The following is a 21,896-nucleotide window of genomic DNA, read 5'->3' as shown; positions in this document are numbered from 1 at the left end:
ACTTTTTATCAGAATCATTTACTTATATTACTATAATTACAACTTTCAAAATGTTTTTCCAAAAAGCCTAGAAAAATGGTTTGTGTATATATCCTAGGATATTTTTGCAGACATGACGGATGGTGATTTTACATTTTTAGTGTTATAGTGCATTCTAAAATGATTCAGACTCTTTCACTTTATTGTGCTGCACATTTAATTTTAAATTGATAAAATTGACATGTTTTCCCATCAATCTACACTCAATAATCTTTAATGGAAAAGTGAAAACATGTTTTCAGAATGGATGGAGTGGCTTTGGGATAAGTTTGACTATCCATGAGTGGCTCAGCCAAAGCCTGGTCTTAAACTCCACAGAACATTTGTGGAGAGACTTGAGTATAACAGTTTACAGACACTTCCCATCCAGTGTAATGTAAGTTAAGAGGCTCTGCCTGGAAGAAGGGGATAAACTCACCAAATACAGGTGTGCAAAGATTGTAGAGAATCTAAGCTGGAACTGCTGTCAAAGGGGCTTCTACAAAGTACCAAATTAAGGGCCTGGATACTTATATGAATGAGTGATATCAGTTTTTAATTTTTAATAAATCTGCAGACCTTTCGGCAAAAAAAGTTTATTTAGTGTAGAGTGATAGGAAAAGATAAAAAAAATTATCGATTTAACAATAAATCTACCACAAAATAAAGTGTGAAGAAAGTGAAGGGTTTTGAATACTTTCTGAATCCTCTGTATATTGAGATTTATTTCAAGTATACTTGTAAATAGTACAAGACTATGAAATTGTAAACGGGAAATATGCTATGCAAAAATAGACAGTTATATTTGGGTATAACAATAACTCGATAATTAGCTCTACTTCAAGGATGCAGAATTATTTTCTAAATTTCATCCCAGCATTCAGCAAAGTTTAAATATTTTTAAAATAGATTTGTGAGTTTGTCATGGGCTAGACAAAGGATGATTAGCTGAATCAAGATGGAGGTGCATGTGATAAGGCCCAGAGAGAGGCTGAAGGAGATGTGATTAGTGGTGCCTGAATATAAAAAGGAGATAAAGGGCTGTGGAGAGTGAGAGGAAAAGATATATTTGGGGGCAAACAGAAATAACCTGAGTAAACCTGGAAGATAGCCAGAAAATCAGTGATGATGATGATCATGATGATGATTATGTTTTAGTACTGATCCCAATCATATGTTGATTCGTAATTCCCAGTTGTCCAGGTGCATGTATGTATAAGTGTGTCCTGCCATGGTGTCCCATCCAGAGTTAAATGCAGCTCACATCGCTAAGCAAAGTGTCAGCTCCCCAGACACAGTAAGCAGATTTTAAAAATGGAAGGATAGATGGTTGATTCACAATTTCTGGAAGGATTTTACTAAACTAAAATGAAAAAAAATCCATTATCTTGTGCAGATGACTCACCTTCTCCTTTAATATCATGAGGGAAGCCAATTACTGCTGTTTCAGGAACATCAGGATGTTCATCCTAGGCAATGCAGGAATAAAGACAGAAGGAGCTCTTGACAAAAATGCACATGAGGTTTCTGTTATAATTATTAAAGCAACTGCATTATTTACAAGTGTTGTAGTCAAAATGTCACTAATATTTTAAGTTTTTCAAGGGCAAAAGACATTTTTGGCAAATGATTAACTGAGATACTAATTGGATTAGTTGAAAGTCTTATATCTGATCATATGCAAGACTGTTCACTTTTTACCATTCAAGAGGGTTTGACTTACAGGGTCTTTATAGGTTTATAGGGTCCTCATTGTCATGTGTACACAGTATGGTGAACTTTCTACTTGCACATGGTAATCATCAAACAATATGTTGCCACTCTCTGGTGCTATGTTTAGTGAGTATAACTGCCCTACCTCAAAGCATATGCCATCCTAAACCCCCTAAGTACTACACAACTTTTCCAACAATTTTGAGTTGTAACCTTCATTTACATAACATTAGCAAGTCATGGAGAGTTGCAGAGCATACCACTGATAGTGACTTCCATTTGTGTAGTGTGACATCCCTAGCAACTTAGCTATTTAGAGAAATTAAACAGCAATACATATGTCATGATCATATTTGGTTGCCCTTCATTCATGAGGCTCAGTTTTGATATTTATAATCCATTGTTTCTTATATTTTCAGTCAATAGTGGTAATGTTGTGTCATTGCCATTTTGTGGCTCATTTTTCTAGCCACCAGAGTTTTGTATATTTTGTTAATGGTAATTAAGTCAATTGCCAATCACATAGTCATGTGATGTCATCATGTTGCCATTATAACAGGTCATGGCACTCTATTTAAATTCAAGTTAGGGATATAAACAAAAAGAAAACAATGGTGTTTATATTATAGTCACTGGGAGGATTATCTAGTTATTCAGGACCTTTTGATTATATTTTGGCTCTAGTTGTTTCTTTGATATTTAGATATGTTTTAACTAACATGCACAGATCTCTGCCCTACTACTATATCAACCCCTTGTTATAGAAAGACCACCATTTATCCATCCAACCATCCATTATCCAACCCGCTACATCCTAACTACAGGGTCACGGGGGTCTGCTGGAGCCAATCCCAGCCAACACAGGCAGGGAACAAACGCCGGGCAGGGCGCCAGCCCACCACAGCATTTATTTATCTTTTGGACAATTTAATTATTTTTTCCCTTTATAGTCTTTTCTCACTTGCTTATTTACCAAGAAGGCCATAATATCCTATTAGTGCCTGCTACTGAATTAAATAATAACGAAAAATATGACTTCCCCTACCAAGGCGTCTTCAATTTCTGCTGTACCAAGTCGGTGCCCACTAATATTAATGACATCATCCATACGGCCTGTGATCTGATAATATCCCTCATTAGATCTGTACGCACCATCACCAGTAAAATAGTAACCTGTAAGAATGAAACGTGATCAGTTGACATATACTGAGAGCATTTTTTCATGTTTCCAACATGATGTGTCTCAAACTTATTCAACCACTCTGAACTTTCTAACATTTCATTGTTATAATATGGAAACATTTATCATTCAGAATATGAATCTGCTTTGCTCCATTCAGCATTGTGGGGGCCCATTATTGCATCAACAATTACAAGAATAAAACATGGATGGGATACTAGTCCACACATTAAATGCGCAAATTCACTCACTTGCTTTAGGCAAATTTAAATTTTCCAATTAAAATAAAACATACAGAGAGGAAAACAAAAAACTGAATATGTTCAATTATAAATTTTTGTCGTTGATCAATATGAAAAACAGCAATATCACAGAACACAATACGTTCCCATTATAAAAGACATACTGACTCTGCAAGTATTCACGTATTGAATTATTATTTTCTATTGGCACATATGGAAGAAAATTAATCAAGGAGTGTTTCCTGATGCATATAGTTTTGCTTTCTGCATCTGATAATTGCCATTTTTATTTAGTCCACTTGCTGACTCTCCATAAAGATGTATGTTCAAATGCTCACAAGTAGATTTGCCTGGACTAACCCTTCAGGCTTTGACTGGGCCACTCCAGAGCACTAATTTATTATATACAGGTCATTCCACTAAGACATTTCTTCCATTGTCCCGCTTGAAGATAAATATTTTATCAGTTCCCAGGTTTCTTCCTATCAGGAGTTATCAATATATTACTGCATTTATTTTGCCTTCTACTTTTTATTCCTTACATACTTTAACACAAAGAAGCAGTTCCATGTTGCAGTGTGCCCCCCACGATTCCTTATTATAAATGTGCTGTTTATAGACACATCTACAGTATTCCATTTTGCACTAAAAGTACCTAGCACTGTCTTAGTACTTTAGTCCTGTCTGACTAATATTATACTAGGTGTCAGTCTATCACAGATAATAAGTGATACTTTTTCTCACCTGTGGCTTTTGTTTTAGCAACAGTCACAAGAAGCCCCTTTTGTGAATCATATGGAAAATATTTAGTGTTTTACGCAGATTAAGAGCTGTGGCACACTTTATCAAGTTCTTTATAATTGACCGTCATGGAAAATATCTTCAATGGATTGGTGAATTCCATTAAACTAATTATACTGCTTCCAAAAATAGCTGGCAACACCACAGCCTATTTATATGAGTCACAGGTAAGAGGTTAAACACTTAAAAAAAATCAGTTATTTCATGCTTGATGCATTATTTGAAATGATTTATATATGCTGTATTTAGTTTAATACTACTAATGTATATTGATAAATTAAGAAATATTCCCAAGTAAAAAAAATCCATTTGCATAGTGTAAAACAATAACATATGAAAATTGTCAAGGAAGATGATTTTTATTGATAGCCACTTTTAATAAAACAACATGATGCAAAAACCAGAAAGAATATTTTTAAATATAAAAATGAATTATGAGTGTTGCATATTAATTTCTAAACAGTGCTTTTACAATCCTCAAACACCCAGAATTCAGAAGATCAGAAGGTATAAATTAAGTTATTACTTTTTGAGAAAATCTCCTGCCACCACCAATAGTAAAACTGTCATTGAGCACATCACAGAAAACTAAGTTAATGGGAACAACAGAACAGTGTTTTCATGTTAAAACCAATTATATAAACATTTTTAGAAAAGCTACACAGTTAATGAACATCCAAATGTATAGCAAATGACACTTAAACTTTGATGAAGAGCAAGCAGACATTTAGCTGTTTGCCTTTTATACTGAAATTTAGTAATCCAGTACTTCCTCCACCAGCAGTGTTCAATATTATAATTCTGAACAAGTATTTTATTATCTTACCTGGAAAAGGTTTGAAATATGCATCAATAAATCTTTCATGGTCCCCATATATAGTTCTTGCCATACCAGGCCATGGCTGGCTAATGCACAATGCACCTGATACATTATTTCCCATTACTAGGTTTCCCTGAATGTAAACAACAACAGCAGAAATATCAGTATACCCGGTTTACATCGGTGAGGTCTTTTCTAAGCAAACACCTTTACTCTATTAATTTTACTATAAAAAACACAGATGAGATAAACAAATGTATTTATTTAAAAAAGGTACCCGAACCTCAGATAATGGAACATCTGACCCCGTTATCTTAAATTTAATATGTATAACAGATATGTTATCCAATTAAATGACAATAGTCAAATGTTCCCAAGACTTTGCCAGTCAGACAAACATACTAAACAAATGTAGTTACCCTGTCATCCATTAATACAGGATCAATCCCAAAAAATGGTCTCATTGCCATGCAAGGGATAATTTCTGCTTCTTCTTCTGAAGGTCTTGGAGAAATGCAAATTCCACCTGTCTCTGCCAATGAACCGAACAAGTGATAGATTATTTATTGTTACATTGTTAATTTACTAATAATGAATTGGATTTGCAAGAATATGTTTTTTTTTATTAGGAACCAAAAAACCTTTTAAAAGAAGAAAAACTTGAACTTATCAGAAAATAGGCCTTGTTTTCCTTGTTGTTATCTTGAAAAGATTACTTTTGTATTTTTTACTTAGCTTTAATTCCCTTTTTATTTACTAATGAAAACTCTGAAAATAAACTGATACATTATATTGCGAAAATAATGTGAAGACCCCTCCAAATCACTGAATTCAGGTGTTTCAGCTACAACCATTGCTAGCTGGGCAAAATCAAGCACATAGCCATGTCATCTCCATTGACAAAAATTAGCAATAGAGGGAGTCATACTGAAGAGTTCAGTGACAAGACACTGTCATGGGATGCCACCTTTACCACAAGCTATTATTGTGTAGTGGAGCTGTCTAAGAACAATAACAGTTTAGCCACATGTGGGAGTGCCAAGTGCTGAAACATATAGAGTGTAAAAATGACCTTTCCTCTGTTATATCACTCACAGCAGAGTTCCATGTTCATTGGGAACTTTCTGAAATAGGTATCCATGGCTGAGCAGCTGCACACAAGCCTAAGATCACTGGGTGCAAGCATCAGCTTGAGTAATGTAAAGCGCACTTTGGACTCAGGAGCAGTGGAAATGTGTTCTCTGGAATGATGAATCATCCTTCACACTAGTAGTCTGATGCAGGAATCTGAATTTTTTAAATGCCAGGAGAATGCTACCTTCCAGAGTACATGGTGCCTACAGTAAATTTTGGAGGAAGAAGGATAATGGCTTGGGGCTGTTATTCAAGGTTGGTCCAGGTCCTTCGGTTCCATTGAAAGGTAGTGTTGATGATACAGCATACAAAGATAATTTACACAACTGCATGCCCCCAACTTTTAGCAACATTTTGGAGGAAGTCTTTTTCTATTTCTCACAAATGCTCTTTTGGCTGAATAGGCACAAATTACAAACAGGAACAGACTCGAAATTTTGTGGAAATCCTGCCCAGAGGGTGTAGGTTTTTAATAACCATAAGTTGTGTGTGTTTGGTGGGGGGTAAATTCCATATTAATACCCATGGTTTTGAAATAGGATGTCCAACAAGCTTATATAGGTGTGATAGTTAGGTGTCATCAATTTTTTTCTGATACAGTGTATGTCATACCTTTTGGCACTTACTCGTGATATGATGAAATTTTGAGTCTTTTTAATTTTTGCCTGGCATGGTTAGCATTGACCTTCAAGTGGCATCCTATTAAAATAAGCTTGTTATGTTGCTATATAAGCAAATGTCTTAAAGAAATACTCTGCTCAAAAATAAAACTTTTAGTAGGTAAGCTGTCCCAATATCCCATACACACGCCTTTTGAATTTTTTTTTTTAAAACAGCCCAAACACATTTATTTTGGTTAGGATTTTCCATTTCTGGAAAATACCCTCTAGCATGAAAAGGAAGGAAGCTCAGTTGAGACCAAGGTGTTGAATGAAAGACCCACAGCTCTCTTCATTCACTGAGCATATCACTGGATATTTCACATTTGCATTACGTTACAAGAATAAATTGAAATTTTACAATTTTTATAATGAATAGCTAAAATCGTATGGTCAAGAGCAATAGTGGAATATACTAGTCCTCAACATTAAAGTTAGTCACTTTATGCCCATAGAACATAATACAAAAGAGTAGGCCTAACATACTGCATCTACTTACAAATTTAACAGATTAAAAATATACAGTATATATAACTCCTAGATTTGAATTTAGTCTACACCAGAGCACATCCACCTACATACCCACAATTAATATATACCAGGTTAATTTAGAGTCACCAATTTTTGACCAGGCTGCTAATCAAACATTTTGGATCTGTGAGGGTGAGGCACTAAACACTGTACTACCATAAAGCCCACAAATGCAGTATGTGCTTTTAAGTCCTTGCTATTATAAAATTGAGGCTTATTATTTGGCTAAAGAAAAACTATGCTATGTTTCGGTTTATTGATCCTATTACTCTAAAAAGATTGTTCTTTGAACAAAAACATTGATGTATTACCTGTCTGCCACCAGGTATCCACAAGTTTACATCTCCCTTCTCCAACGACATTGTAGTACCATTCCCAAGCTTCATTATTGATAGGTTCACCAACTGTAACACAAAATTAATTTACTACATACATTCACCAGCAGAGAAAGAATAAAAAACATTTATATTTTGAAGCTTATTTTTTTAACAGCTTACTCACAGAAATTCACAGAAAACAGAAAGATAATCTGATTACTGCATGACAGAAAATGTGTACTAGTAACATCCTAAATACAAGAAAGGAATTTATATTCAAATTTTATTAGTCCTTACTATAATGCAAAAATTATGTTTAGCTATTAATAACAGATTTTTGATATTGACTCTGATGATAACAATTCTGTAATCAAAAACACACACAATTTACTTTGTTTGTAGCCTTATACCATGCCTGATGATTATTGTATCTTATACTGAACATGCAGGTAAAAGGAGCAAATTATTTTTCCGAAGCCACTATATTATATTTCAAATATAATAGAATGATCCTATTTTAATGTTAATTTTGCCAGCTCCATTCTTCATTGTGAATGTAATTAATTCTACTAAACCAATAGTCTGTCACATCTTTTCATTGTAGTTGTGTAGTGTTCCAACAGGTTTAGCCTCAGAATAAGCTAGGATAAAATGTTTTGAATCACTGAGCTTTTTCACTTAAGAAAAAATCTTTTCTATGTGAACTACAATACAATGTATACCAATAGCAACAGCAAGGACAGGATTTAAGTAAATTGAGTGGCTGTATAAATATATAAGAAACCCATGAACAGAATTTTTGGAATTTGACCTGTTTTATTACTCAGATATAACTTCATGTTTTAACCTTTTTTCAGGTAAGCATTACATATAAACAGCTTTAAGAGGCAATAATTCTTTCCTTGTTATCTTTTACGATAATGAATTACAGGATACACTGGAATCAAATTATCAAGGATTTACAGTGGAATCTATCGAGATGTACAGTGCCAAGGGCGTTATCGTTCTTAATTTATTTATTACAACTGAATCATACTGCACAAAAAAAGGAAGAATTAGAAACAAATGACAAACATGCATTACTGTATATTTTGATAATCTGATGTTCTTAGGTATTTTATCTTAACTCTGAAAAAGTGTGTGTTTGTGACTACATTTCAATGCTATGTTTGGAATTCAGTATATTGTAAATGAACTCCAAACATAGTTACAATCAATGATGTAATTCTAGAAAACAGCATACAACTACTACTGTTATTATTTTCTCAGGTAGCAGAGGATTAAGCAGAACACTCTCTCATTGCAGCCATAAGGTACGTAGGGATCGATTGATCAGAGAAGTTTTCATAATGGAAGAGGCCAGAAATCAAAGTCAAGAGATATAGATCATAACATTTAAAGAAGTTAAAGCAAGGAAAAGGGGGGATTATTATAAAAATTACAATAACCATACCAATAAGAAAACATTAATACTAGTTAAGGTATTAACTAAAGTAAGTGCACAGTTTGGTAAAAGCAGCAAGGAAAAAAATCTATTTATGCACTTAGCTGTTTAAGCAAACTGTAAATAGGAACACCTACTAAACATGATGTATCAGATGAAATGCAGAAGCAACCCTGGACAGAATTATGCATCACACTATGCAAAGACAGTGACTTGACCAGTAACTGAACCCAGGTTCCTGGAATCATGACAGAACAGTCTCAATTACTGCTTGCTTTAATGCTAGGAGTATCAAGTGAGTTGGAGATATACAGTATGTACCTGAACATAATCATGATATTACAGCAATAACAAAAACCTGGCTAAACAATAGAAATGGGGATGAGTACAACATATATGACTGCGCATTTCCTAGGAAACATAAGCAGAATCAATAAAAGTGTGGGAGGTTTGCCATTTATGTAAAACAGAAATTGAATGCATGTCTTCTTCATTTGAACGATCAACTCCATCTTAGTAAGGATTTCGTGATTCAACAAGAAGACATTCAGGATAAAGCACTAATATTGTGAGTATGTTATAAACCCACTAATGTGGATAATAGTTTCAATCTTCAGCTGATCTCATTTCATCTCATCTTCTAGTCCACTTTTCCTGGTGAGGGTCGTGTGCACCTTTTTGATAATAATAAAAAAGCAAATTTAGTGGGGGATATTATAGTCATGAAGGATGTAGTGAAAACTAGTGATAAGCGAATGAATTTATCTCACCAAGAATTTGGCAAACCACAAAAATGTTCAAGAATTTCGGGAAACTCTGAGACATGCACTGAAGTCAATGGGGAAGGAGAACCTGAACTAGTTTAGAGTGGATTATAATAGTGTAGTGGTCTTTCAAATGTCCCTGAGGGCTACAGAAGCATCTTTAAAGTACACTGGACCAATTCTTGTTTTCAGAAAAGTTACCTGAGCTGTGAGGCAGCAGTGCTAACCAAGAGCACCACTTTTCCCCCAGAGATAAAATTATACTCTGAGTCATTTATCTATCTCTCTGCATCTCCCTAGCATCTATCACTACATCTAACTGATACCCACAGGGCTTGTGATACAAGGAATTATTATGTACTCAAGTGGCTGTCCCTGGTACTACTCGAGCTGCACTACATATCGTTGAGCGTAACAAGGTTAATCCAGCAATGAAGTCACAATGTACAATAAATCCATGCAGAACAACAAAGTATCTTCATGATATTCTCATTATGGTGTACTAATGGAGCAGGTCATATGTTAGACTTAGTAATTACTAAAGGACTAAAAGTTGATATAAAACAGGTCATTGATACAGGTCTATCAGACCATTTTCTTCTACTTTTTAATATAGAAATGATGATAGAAAACACTCATGAGAAGCATATTGCGCCACCACCATCTACCCAAAGCACTATGATGTTCCAACAATGATGGATGGATTAAAAGCCAGAAGTCTGTATGACCATCAGCATCAAGTGACTCCGTGAGAACCCTAACTACAAAGAGGACTATTTCATTTGTTAGGTAGAATGCCCAGAGGGGACTGGCCGGTCTCGTGGCCTGGAACCCCTACAGATTTTATTTTTTTTCTCCAGCCTTCTGGAGTTTTTTTTTTGTTTTTTCTGTCCACCCTGGCCATCGGACCTTACTCCTTTTCTATGTTAACTAATGTTGTCTTATTTTAATTTTGTATTTTGTCTATTTTTCTTTTCTTCATTATGTAAAGCACTTTGAGCTACTTTTTGTATGAAAATGTGCTATATAAATAAATGTTGTTGTTCTTGTAATGCATCCCTTAAAACAAAACACTGCAAGTTTTTTTTGTAAACGTACATAGGCTGGAGTACCAATCGGGTAGTGACATTGTGCATGCGTGTATGTGGCATAAAATATTAAAGCAGCTTGGACAGTAACATAAAGTATGGGTGGGGAGTGCACTTAGAGTAAGCATGTGTGAAAGTTGTGAGAATTTAAGACACATATCAGCCAGATAGCACAGATCAGGCAGTGACATCCCCAGCCAACATCGCTACTATAGCTGTGTAATGTCATGCTGTTCTCGCAAAGCATCACTGGGCGTTAATCGAATTTAATCTAAGTTGGCTGCCCTGCAGATATTCAGGGAAAAATTCATTGAACATGGAAAATGACGAACCCAGCAAATTTGATGCAAAAACACTTTAGTTAATTTCTTTGATCAACACCAGTGAACAACCATAACCAATCTTTTTATTGCTACCCAACTTTTACTTTTCAAAGAAGGTATCATCTTCTGGAATCATTTATTTTCTAAACATCCAAAGAGAGTGCCTTCCAAGCCCATTGTCTACCTCAAGCGTGTGGCACCCGGAGGACCAGATATTAAATTTTTAAATATTTTTAACAAGATACCATAAAGCTCAAGCAAGAAATGAGTTTTGTAACACTAGCATCCTAGCAGGAAGCTAATGAATCACAGTGCCCGATACCAAACACCAACAATGACATGGGCAATTTGGTATCTCCAATTAAACTTTTTGATTTTATGTCAATCAAAACACATTATACAGTACTTGCACCCAAACATCTAAAACATCCTAAGATATGACAAAATTGTATGTTTTCTAATTTCATTAGGGCTTTCAGTTCATCCTTTTAAAACAAATGATTTCTCTTTACCACTTCCAAGTGTTCTCAAAGATGATCGGTCATACTTCTTCACCCAGCTGTCTCCATACTTCAACAATAGTCGGATAGCTGTTGGGGCTCCATAAAACTGGTTAATCTGCAACCTCTGCACCATCTCCCAGTATCGTCCTGGAATGTTCATAAAAGGCAGTTGGAATCACAATAGATTTTTTTTATTCAAGATTTCACACCATTCTTGATCAAGACTATTTTTATGTCTAAAAATTATTAATCTTTCTTTACATTTTCTTAAATCATTTTTACATTGCAGGAGCAATTTGGAATCAACTAGTTGGTTTTAACTTGCACATTTTTGAGATAAGAGACAAATCCAAGAGTTCCCAGAGGATAATCAAATGGCCGCAGGGAGAAATTGCAGACTGAAAAATGAGAGAGACCAAGCCAGAAATCAAACACTGGTCTCTGGAGCTCTAAAGGCAGTACTGCTACACCACCGGGTTATCTCTCTAAACAAAATCTTTATTATTTAGATTGTTATTTATCTGCACTTTTTGATATTTAATATATTATTTTTAATCTCTAAACATACTGAACATATATATTTTTTTTTCTCTGGAGAGTAATAAAGAAATGTAGATATGGCACCTTAAAATGTGCCGCTCTTATACTACTGTATATTCTTTTAATTTGTGTTTTAATATGTGTTTAATTTGTGTTAATTTGACTCACAATGTGCATTTTATTTGCTAATAAGGAACTATTCATTTATAATACATATTTGGCTTATATTATTTCATTTAACAATTTAAAAACCTTCTAATGCAAGCCTATCCCAGCAACATTCAACACAAGGTCTTGCAAGGCACATGCACACTCACCTACACACACTCTGTGGTTTAAAACCAGGTAACCCAACATTTGCACCTTTAGGATGTGGAGAAAAATAAAAGAAGAAACAGAAACTAGGCAGGGATTCAAATCTACCATTTTGAAGGTACTGTACAAGGCAACATTGTAATGTATTTTAACAGCCAAAAAATATTAAATATATAAATAAAAAATAGTACTTTCTTGAGATCAAATTTGAAACAATTCTGCCAGTTCTACTCCTGCTTCCTTTGTTCATGCATATTATTCTAGCCCCCAATTACATTTTCCCCTTTAACTAGCACTTCTACTGTAAGTCAATTCATTTAAGGAAGTCATTGCTCCATCTGATAAAAATAACAGTTACTTTATCTTCAGATGAATATACTTTAATAGCAGGAAGAAAGATAGAGTACATTCAAAAAATGGTGGCACGGTGGCGCAGTTGGTAGCGCTGCTGCCTCGCAGTTGGGAGACCTGGGGACCCGGGTTCGCTTCCCGGGCCCTCCCTGCGTGGAGTTTGCATGTTCTCCCCGTGTCTGCGTGGGTTTCCTCCGGGCGCTCCGGTTTCCTCCCACAGTCCAAAGTCATGCTAGTTAGGTGGATTGGCGATTCTAAATTGGCCCTAGTGTGTGCTTGGTGTGTGGGTGTGTTTGTGTGTGTCCTGCGGTGGGTTGGCACCCTGCCCAGGATTGGTTCCTGCCTTGTGCCCTGTGTTGGCTGGGATTGGCTCCGGCAGACCCCCGTGACCCTGTGTTCGGATTCAGCGGGTTGGAAAATGGATGGATGGATGGACATTCAAAAAATGTGTAAATCCCCAAAAGCTATAAAAAGGGGTTGATGTATACTCTCAGAAGACCAAGAAAGAATCAATAAAAGCAATACATATCACATACTGGATTTCAGGGAAAGAAGTGTATGTGACCCAGCTGTATTTTCAAATGTAGTGCTCACTAAGGAATACAGTTTCTAGTTATTACTGTAGCGTGCGGCCCGGTCAGGAAGCATCCATGCTGGGAGGGCTGGGGGATCAAGCGTGGCCGGTACGTTATGCTAGATGGCAACCCCCGGAGGCTGCAGCGGTGCCTTAGACTCCCGCAGGGCTTCTTGGGAGTTGGAGTTTGGTGCAGCCTTTTTGGGATCCGCAGGTGCCACCAGGGGGTGCTGTAGCTGGAGTTGCTGAGCCCTTACGGGCAGTCCTTCCACCACACCCGGAAGTGCTGCTGGAAATGAAGTCATCAAGCACCTAGAGCACTTCTGGGTGCATTATAAAAGGAGCCAGCAGCCACTACTCCAGGAGCCAGAGTCAGGAGGAGAAGGACTAAGCTTGCTGGAGAGGAGTGGAGGAGATAAAGAAGAGAGATTTGATTTGTGTTTATTTGAGTTTGTGCTTGTGCTTAGTGTGGGACTGTGTTGTGTCTGTGGGTACAGGGAAGACGTAGCCCACAGATGAAGAAAATAAAAGTTTATTTCTTTTATAAGTGTGCCTCCTGTGTCTGTCTGTGTCAGGCCAGTACTCATATAGCTCCTTTTTGTCACACTGCATAAACTATAGGGTGCACTTTTGGGCAATACACTAGCACAGTGGTAGCAAGATATTTTGAATATAAGATATTTACTAGCAATAACATGATTAAGGTGTTTAAACTAGATATTGACAATATTCTGCCAAATGTCATGAATTAGCATTTTGTTGATATTTCCTTAAACTTTTCAACATGCTAACAGAAGATGTATTACACATCTGTGGCAGGTAACACTCGGGACTTACATTAATACTAAACTGTGACCTACTTATTTTAAAGATTGAAGACAAATATGTCATTGCAAAACTGCAGTGTAAAATTTTGACAGAATTAAAAACTTACTAACTGGAGCATATAAAGCTACCTATCAACCAACAAATGTTCAGAATATGAAACCTTTTCCACTTATTTAACAAACTGTTTTCAATTAAATTTAAAATGAATTGTTTTCAATACTGTCTTACCTGGATCAGGATAAACTGGAGTGCTTTCAAACAACACAGTTGTGGCACCATTGCAGAGTGGCCCATAGACAACATAACTGTGTCCAGTAATCCAGCCTATGTCTGCTACACAACCAAATACATCCCCTTGATTGTAGTCAAAGACATGCTAGAAACAGCAAAGGTCAAAAATACTGTATTACAGAATTGATGTTTGCCTAATTGAAAAATGACTATAAAAACCACAGAGTTATAGCATTTACCTTACTCTGAGGCCGACGTCTTTTAGTACTGCACTTCTGAGTTTGGCTTCTCTCGAGTATATTAACATTTAAGGACACAAACACATAGCCAACACACTACATTTTAGGAAAGTAAACAATGAAGAACAATGCCCAGATAACAGAGCACGGCTGTCTACACCAAAAATGCACATTTGTCTGCTTTCACATAAGTAACTCTACTAAAATGGCTGTATATTAAAAACAATTCAGCATAATCAGTAATAAATGAAGTGTAAACACCAAATAACAAAAACAAGTATCCACAACATTAAGAAACATTGTCATAAGTTACATAGATAGCAATAGGTGAATTAATGAGAAGAGCTAACGTAAGTGGCTACTGATTGTGGTTCATATACTCGATTCACATGTCTCATATGCAGTTAATCTTTATAATATGCACTTCCAATTTAAAAAATGGTTTTATTTTTTACATAGTGTAATTTTTTAATCTGGACTTTCCTTTTGTTTTTGCATGCTTTTGGTTTTTGCCCTAATATAACTGAATTAATACATATATGAACATAAGAAACAAATTTAAGAATCAGAAGTTTGGCCGGCTCAAAGAATCTGACTGCACTGTCAGGGTGTGTCACAAAGAAGACCAACTCATGTTTATTGCAAAATAACTGATTAAAATGACAATTCAGCTCACTGAGAGTGACTGGAGTATTGAGAAAGTCTCGTTAGCCCTCTCAGCAAGATTTTAAAAAAGAGGAGAGGTTTTGTGACAATTACTAACTGACCACACTGTTCTTTGTGCCTAGAAAAGACTATGCCTGGGTATAAGAAGTGGTATAGCAGAGTACATTCTGCTCTAAAGAAAGGTTCAAAATTAAGTCAAGTGTTTTAAATGTGTCTATGACTCTGTTCAATATCTTCTCATGTTTCTGATGTCCGCGTGGACCAGGTATGAAGACACAGCTGAGGTCTAGAGTTTCCAGCTGTGAAAGCTGAGGGTTAAATTTGCAGATGATTCTACCCTCCTTGCCTTTACTGCACAGTGGAGTTCTCTTTGGTCAAGTGCAACTGGTATGCTTGCTGAGAACAGATGAGAGCAGCATCTCCAAGCAGAGAATTAAAGCTTCCTTGGAGTATGGGTCACATGCAAGAGTAGACATCATGAGATTAATCAAAATCTCAAAACAGCAATGGCACTTTACCACATAATGGTAGTGATGTATGCTTTGGGTAGTGATGGTAAAAATAAGATTACAAGTACAAACAGATGCACTAAAACTGAGGGATTTCACACTCAAGAAAGACTTGAGAGTAGGAACATTGAAGAGGATATGGCTGGGGTGATTTGGAAATCTAGTGATAATGGGAACTATACAAAGTACAGCACACTAGAAGAAAATCAAAAGATCAGAATCGGCTTAAGCTGCAGAGTATTTGAAAAATACTGTTGATGGACTTAGTCAAGTCTGTTCTGAGCTACTCATGTTACTCTCATGATCCCAATACAAAAAGGTGCATGAGGAGAAAAGAAATAGACACTTTAATTGCTCTTTGACTGTGTCATCAAAGGAACTGACACAAAGAATAATCTGAAAGGCACCATTAAAAGCAAAATATTATTACCTTGTGCGTGGTGGCAGCAAAAAGTAGATAGCCAGCCTGGGTATGAACAATTCCTTTAGGTTTGCCTGTGCTTCCTGAAGTGTACAGCATGAAAAGCATATCTTCACTCCCCAAGGCTTCTGGTGGACAAACTGGTGACTCTTTCGCCATTTCCTTGAAACAAAAGCAAAATAACAAATTACATCATTATCATAATAAATAAGATTATACATTTTTAAAGCATACATATTTTACTATTTCCAAACAAAATATGGAACTTGTATGGTCTGGTCAATAAAAATACGTTTTCTTTTAGTCTGTCTTTCTGTTTAAATTGTGATAATATCCATATCTCAAAGCAAAGTTTAACAATGCACAATTGCAGAGTTTTAAGTAGTGGTATAATTGGTAAGGGTTGGCACAGTGGATAGCGCTGCTGCCTCACAGTTAGGAGACCCGGGTTCACTTCCCAGGTCCTCCCTGCGTGGAGTTTGCATGTTCTCCCCGTGTCTGCATGGGTTTCCTCCCACAGTCCAAAGACATGCAGGTTAGGTGCATTGGCGATTCTAAATTGTCCCTAGTGTGTGCTTGGTGTGTGGGTGTGGGTGCATGCCCTGCGGTGGGCTTGCACCCTGCCCGTGGACTTGTTTCCTGCCTTGTGCCCTGTGTTGGCTGGGATTGGCTCCAGCAGACCCCCCGTGACCCTGTAGTTAGGATATAGCGCATTGGATGATGGATGGATGGATGGATATAATTGGTAAGCAAGTCACTTATTTGTTCCTGCCTTTAATTATTTGTACAATTATCTCTCATGACTACTACTTTTTGAAGCTTTTCTTGGAAATATTTTTCCAATCAATGTTTGCCTTTCTGCATAATCTACTTTTCCATGTGTATACTGTGTGAGATATGGCCGGCTATTTATCCCGGCCAATACCCCCAGGCCACCAGATGGAGCCCTCCTTGCAGCATGGAGGTACCCCGAATGCCAGCAGGGAATTATGGACAGTGGACTTTTAATGCACAGCTCTACTGGATACCATGGGGGCCGCCAGGAGTCGCTGCAGGGAGGCCCAGGGATTGTTATTTGCACCATAACCCGGAAGTGCGTCTTAATCACACCGACACAAGGAATGACGTGCTTCCGGGGTGAAGAAAAAGGATTTTTATCTGACCCGGAAGTGTCCCATGTCACGTGGACAGAGAAGGCGAAACACTTCCGGGTCAAGGACTATAAAAGGATTGTGGGAAATCCTAGACGTTGAGCTGAGTTGGGAGGCAGGGTGGCTAAGTGTCTGGGAGTGGAGGATTGAGTATTGTTTATTGGTTATTGTGGATTTATTGAGTATTGTGGAGAGGAGGGTGCTTTGTGCACTTATTCATAATAATAAATATTCATTTTGGACTTTTATCTGGTGTCTGACATCTGGTCTGAGGGTTCAAGGGGTCGACAGTGCCTCTATTTGTCACAACTGTTAATTTATAACTTGGCGACTGATTGTAATGGTGTTTAAAAGTTAATAGGTTTGCACTGCACTATTGCTTTTTCATATAATCACCAACAACCTTCCCTAGTATACAACATTTGTTTTGCATGGAGAGAGAAGAGATATTTTAACTAGTAATTTAATTATTGACAAGTCACACATATATACAAAACCATGATTAACAATTTAAAAGTCACAGTTTTGCCTATTTTGTTCTCAATTTTCCACTATTTTTTTCTGTCTTTGTACAGTATTGTAAACTTCTCCTTAGTTATGTAGGTTTTCTCTGGGTACTGTAAAGATGTTTATCACATGTTTAGGCGAAAGTAACATGTGCTATGAATACACCCTGTGATAGCACTGTCGGGGTTGAATACTGCCTTGAGCAAAGATGATGTCAAGATAGTCCCTGATCTAAGAAAACCTTTAGTGTATTAAAATACATGGGTTGGAAAAAATGGATAAATGAATTAATCATTCAATCGATGTTCATGGGAGAAGCAGCAAAAGGTAGAATCATTAGTTTTTTTGTGACCATCATACTGAAAAGTCCTGATGCTATTTTGACTTTGCTACCTTGCTGTGTATAAACATTTTAAGATACACCAAGCTTCTGAAATGATGAACTCTAAAACATGTAGACCATAATTTACATAAGTGTTTAGGAATCCTACAGTTGTGGAAAAGGTGCCATATAAGTAAAATGTATTATTATTATTATTATTATTATTAAACAAAACTACATAACACCACATTCTAAAACCTGCTTAATCCCATTCCGGGTCATGGGAATCAGAGCCTACAGCATCTCTGAACCATCAAGAGTATTTCATTGTTAGGCTACAAAAACAAAATATTTTCATGGACTGATAACTGATAACCAAATAGTCAAGACAGAATCTTGTTAGTTCATTTTTTATGAACATCAGCTTAAAGCATTTTTTATCTTTGTATTTGAATATCAACGCAGGAAAGATAAGACACACCACGTGGAAATGAAACCTTAATAGTACAAAAAGTACTGTATAGTCCTGTAATTACAGATTCTGTGATATATTTTGACCAAACTTTGATGCCTTTATTTAGGTTAGCTAATCTGACCTAAATATGGGTCAGATTAATTTTTCCCATTCAGCACCTAAAGAATATATTTCAATATGGCAACAACTTCTGATATACCACAGTCAAAATGTACAATGAAAACAGGTAAAAGAGTACTGTATTTTTAACTCAATATACCAACAAAGTCTTCAAAGTTGAACCTCGTGCTTGGCCCAATATTGTTACAGCTAGCTTGCTCTAGAAGGACACCAGATGTCCCACAAGCTCACTCTGATTTGGCCCATGAAAGAGGTCTAGGGTTCTCATTAATTTTGAGAAATATACAGACTATGTGCTAGCCCGGGTGCCTGTTTTTGTCTGCATTAATACAAATACACATTCTCTAACCTTCACAAAAAATAACACTCTGACAAGTGACACTTTCACAATTAAAGGCATTTCAAAAAACACTGATAAAGATAAATCTAGAATAAATTTACAGCACCTTGAAGGTTCTTTACTTAGATATCCTTTACACTAACAGATGACTTTGCATCTGCATACTGTTGTAAATCTAAAAAGAACAACAAAATCTCTTGATTCCAAATATGACCCAAAAATACATAAATTTAGCAACAAGCATACGCCTTTTTTATTATATGAGCTTTAAAAGAGTTTCTACTCACATCTTCAAGTTGAATATCAATTTTGCCCATTGGGACTTTGTTTTCTGTTCTGTTGCCCACAAACACATATTTAACCGTCGGGCATGTTAGTACGGCTTCATCTACAGTTTTCTTCAGGTCTATTATTTTACCTCCTCTCAATCCTTGGTTACAAGTAATAACCGCTTTACACTTTGCTGCAAAAAGAATATAGGGAATTAATTTTTAATAATGCTTTTAAACAAACTGAGCACCAGAGATAAAAATACAAATAAAGTCTGCATGGAACTTATGAACATAAGAATATGTTTTGATGGAAGGCCATGGGTTGCATGAGACATATTCAACTGACAGAATGCAAGTAACTACTACTTTTGCAATAAAATCAGAAACCCAGATAAGATTGATGGAGATGTTTTTCATTATAAGCAATAATTCTAAAAAAGTCATTAGATTCACACTGTAGTACCTCTAAAGTAAGCAACAAATGTTATTGGATTTACCACCATAGAAACATATGGAGGAAATTAATAATGGCATCTTGTTTGAGTTTTTGGTTTTCTCAGCACTGTTATATGCTAAACAATATTCCGATTTATTTCAGTATATGTTTGCCTATATATTGTGATTAATTAAGAGATCAATGTTCCTTAGTTGTGTTGAATAATCTCAGTAAGTGATTTCCAGTATTTTAAAAAACAAACCCAAACAACTAAGGCAAGTCTGCCAAAACAGCACACAGTACTAATGCTCCACGTATGGGCTTGTCATTTGTATGATGACACATGCTAAAATCAGTCAATGACGCAAAATTGAAACTGAGGCATGAAAAGCAGGAACCAATCAAGATATGAAATCATGCATCAGGTTCTGTGAAATTTCAGAAATATATATATATATATGATATAAGGTAGCTTGATGGCGCCGACTGTTGAGGCACGCCGTCAGCCGCTCTGGCTTTTGTGTTTCTCGTTACTCCTGCTTTTTTCTCGGCTTACTTACTCCTGTGATGCTCTTCCTGACTCGATCATTCGTTATGATCGCTTCACCCTTCTGGCTCTTCGAACGAGTGCTGGGGTTTCTCGACATTTGACTCCGGAGTTCAGTCAAACCTTTGGCCGACTGTTTGAGGAAGTCCCGGCCTTCCTCATCACTGTCCACGGCTTGGCCGGTCGCCGATGGAAACGCCGCCGCCGTGGGAAGCGTGGAGGCACCAGGGCTCGGCTCCGAGCCTCCAGGATCCTCTTTAGGAACAACTCTCCTGGCTCCCAACATGAGTCAATGCTCCCAGAATGCCTCTTGCCCTCGGATGCTCTGGTACACTTCCCTGCCTCGCTCGGTCACCGCCGTCGGGGAGTGAACTTTAACAACCTACGCCGCATCACGACAATGTCAGCCGCCACGGCTGGTGCGTCTTTGTTAACGTCGTCCCAGCCGGTTCGTTTTGCGCTGATAAATGCCAGATCGGTCGTGAACAAAAGTCATCCTGAAAGACTTTTTTCTTTCCAATGGCCTGGATTTTTTATGTACTGCTGAAACCTGGATTTTACCGGGCGAGACGCTCTCACTCACTGAAGTTTTGCCCCCGGGATGTTCCTTTATCAACATGCCGAGAGCGCTGCGCCACGGCGGGGGCTTATTGACCTTATTTAAATCTGATTTTATCTGCAAACGCCCTTCCCTTCCGCTTTCATTTTCCCCTTTAACTTTTGAGCTCAGTATGTTTGAACTTGGCTGTTCTCCACCGCTGCTGTGCACACTCATCTATCGCCCCCCAAAATATAATAAGGACTTTTTAGACGAATTTGCAGCTTTTTTGGCTGATATTACCTGCAGATATGATCGCTTCCTTTGTTTGGGTGATTTTAATATCCATGTTTGCTGTCCCGTTAAACCTCTAGCAAAAGACTTTCTGGACATTATTGACTCCTTTGGTCTTTCTCAACTAGTCAATGGACCAACACATGGACAGGCTCACACACTGGACCTGGTTCTTTCTCACGGTCTCAGAATCAGTGACTTGGACATTCTGCCTCCCAGTTTTTCTGATCACTCGCCTGTTCTGTTTAATTTGGATTTGGTCTCTGCTGAGCATGGTAAATCCACCACTACCCGTCCCTTCCGTGTCATTTCCCCTTCTGCTGCTGAAGATTTTGCAGCTGCTTTTTCATCAATCTCCACATCATGTGAATCCACGGATGCTGATGTTTTATTGCAAACCTTCTATACTTCCTGCTGTTCTGTGATGGATGTTGTAGCCCCACTCAAACAGAGACAATCCAAAGTCAAGCATGACCCATGGCTAAATGAACAAACTCGCTCCATCAGGCAAAACTGTAGGCGGCTAGAACGTAAATGGAGGAAAGATGGTCTCACTGTTACCTTTGACTGCATGAGAGACATGTGGTCTCAATACCAGAGAGCAGTCAGAGGTGCAAGGAACCGTTTTTTTACTGACATCATCTCAAAAAATTCTGGCAATCAACGTGTCTTATACAAAACAC

General features: G+C 37.1%; 1 protein-coding gene and 1 long non-coding RNA gene across 2 annotated transcripts in view; one reads left to right on the top strand and one right to left on the bottom strand.

Annotated features, from left to right (window-relative positions):
• The window catches only part of LOC127525969 (uncharacterized), a 569,224-nt gene that overhangs the window by 247,346 nt on the left and 299,982 nt on the right, over nt 1-21,896 (top strand). The window lies entirely within an intron of this gene.
• Nucleotides 1-21,896, bottom strand: part of acss1 (acyl-CoA synthetase short chain family member 1) — a 49,856-nt gene that overhangs the window by 5,639 nt on the left and 22,321 nt on the right. The window contains exons 4-12 of the mRNA XM_028821018.2: nt 19,414-19,589; nt 16,221-16,373; nt 14,374-14,521; nt 11,547-11,684; nt 7,410-7,502; nt 5,194-5,306; nt 4,781-4,907; nt 2,777-2,904; nt 1,424-1,487 (exon numbers count right to left, since the gene is read on the bottom strand). Of these exons, the coding sequence (XP_028676851.1) occupies nt 1,424-1,487; nt 2,777-2,904; nt 4,781-4,907; nt 5,194-5,306; nt 7,410-7,502; nt 11,547-11,684; nt 14,374-14,521; nt 16,221-16,373; nt 19,414-19,589 (1,140 nt within the window). The remainder of the gene's footprint in view (nt 1-1,423; nt 1,488-2,776; nt 2,905-4,780; nt 4,908-5,193; nt 5,307-7,409; nt 7,503-11,546; nt 11,685-14,373; nt 14,522-16,220; nt 16,374-19,413; nt 19,590-21,896) is intronic.

This window comes from Erpetoichthys calabaricus, chromosome 15, assembly GCF_900747795.2.
Source record: "Erpetoichthys calabaricus chromosome 15, fErpCal1.3, whole genome shotgun sequence".
NCBI classification, from domain to species: Eukaryota; Metazoa; Chordata; class Cladistia; order Polypteriformes; family Polypteridae; genus Erpetoichthys; species Erpetoichthys calabaricus.
This window is presented reverse-complemented; position numbering and strand designations above follow the sequence as displayed.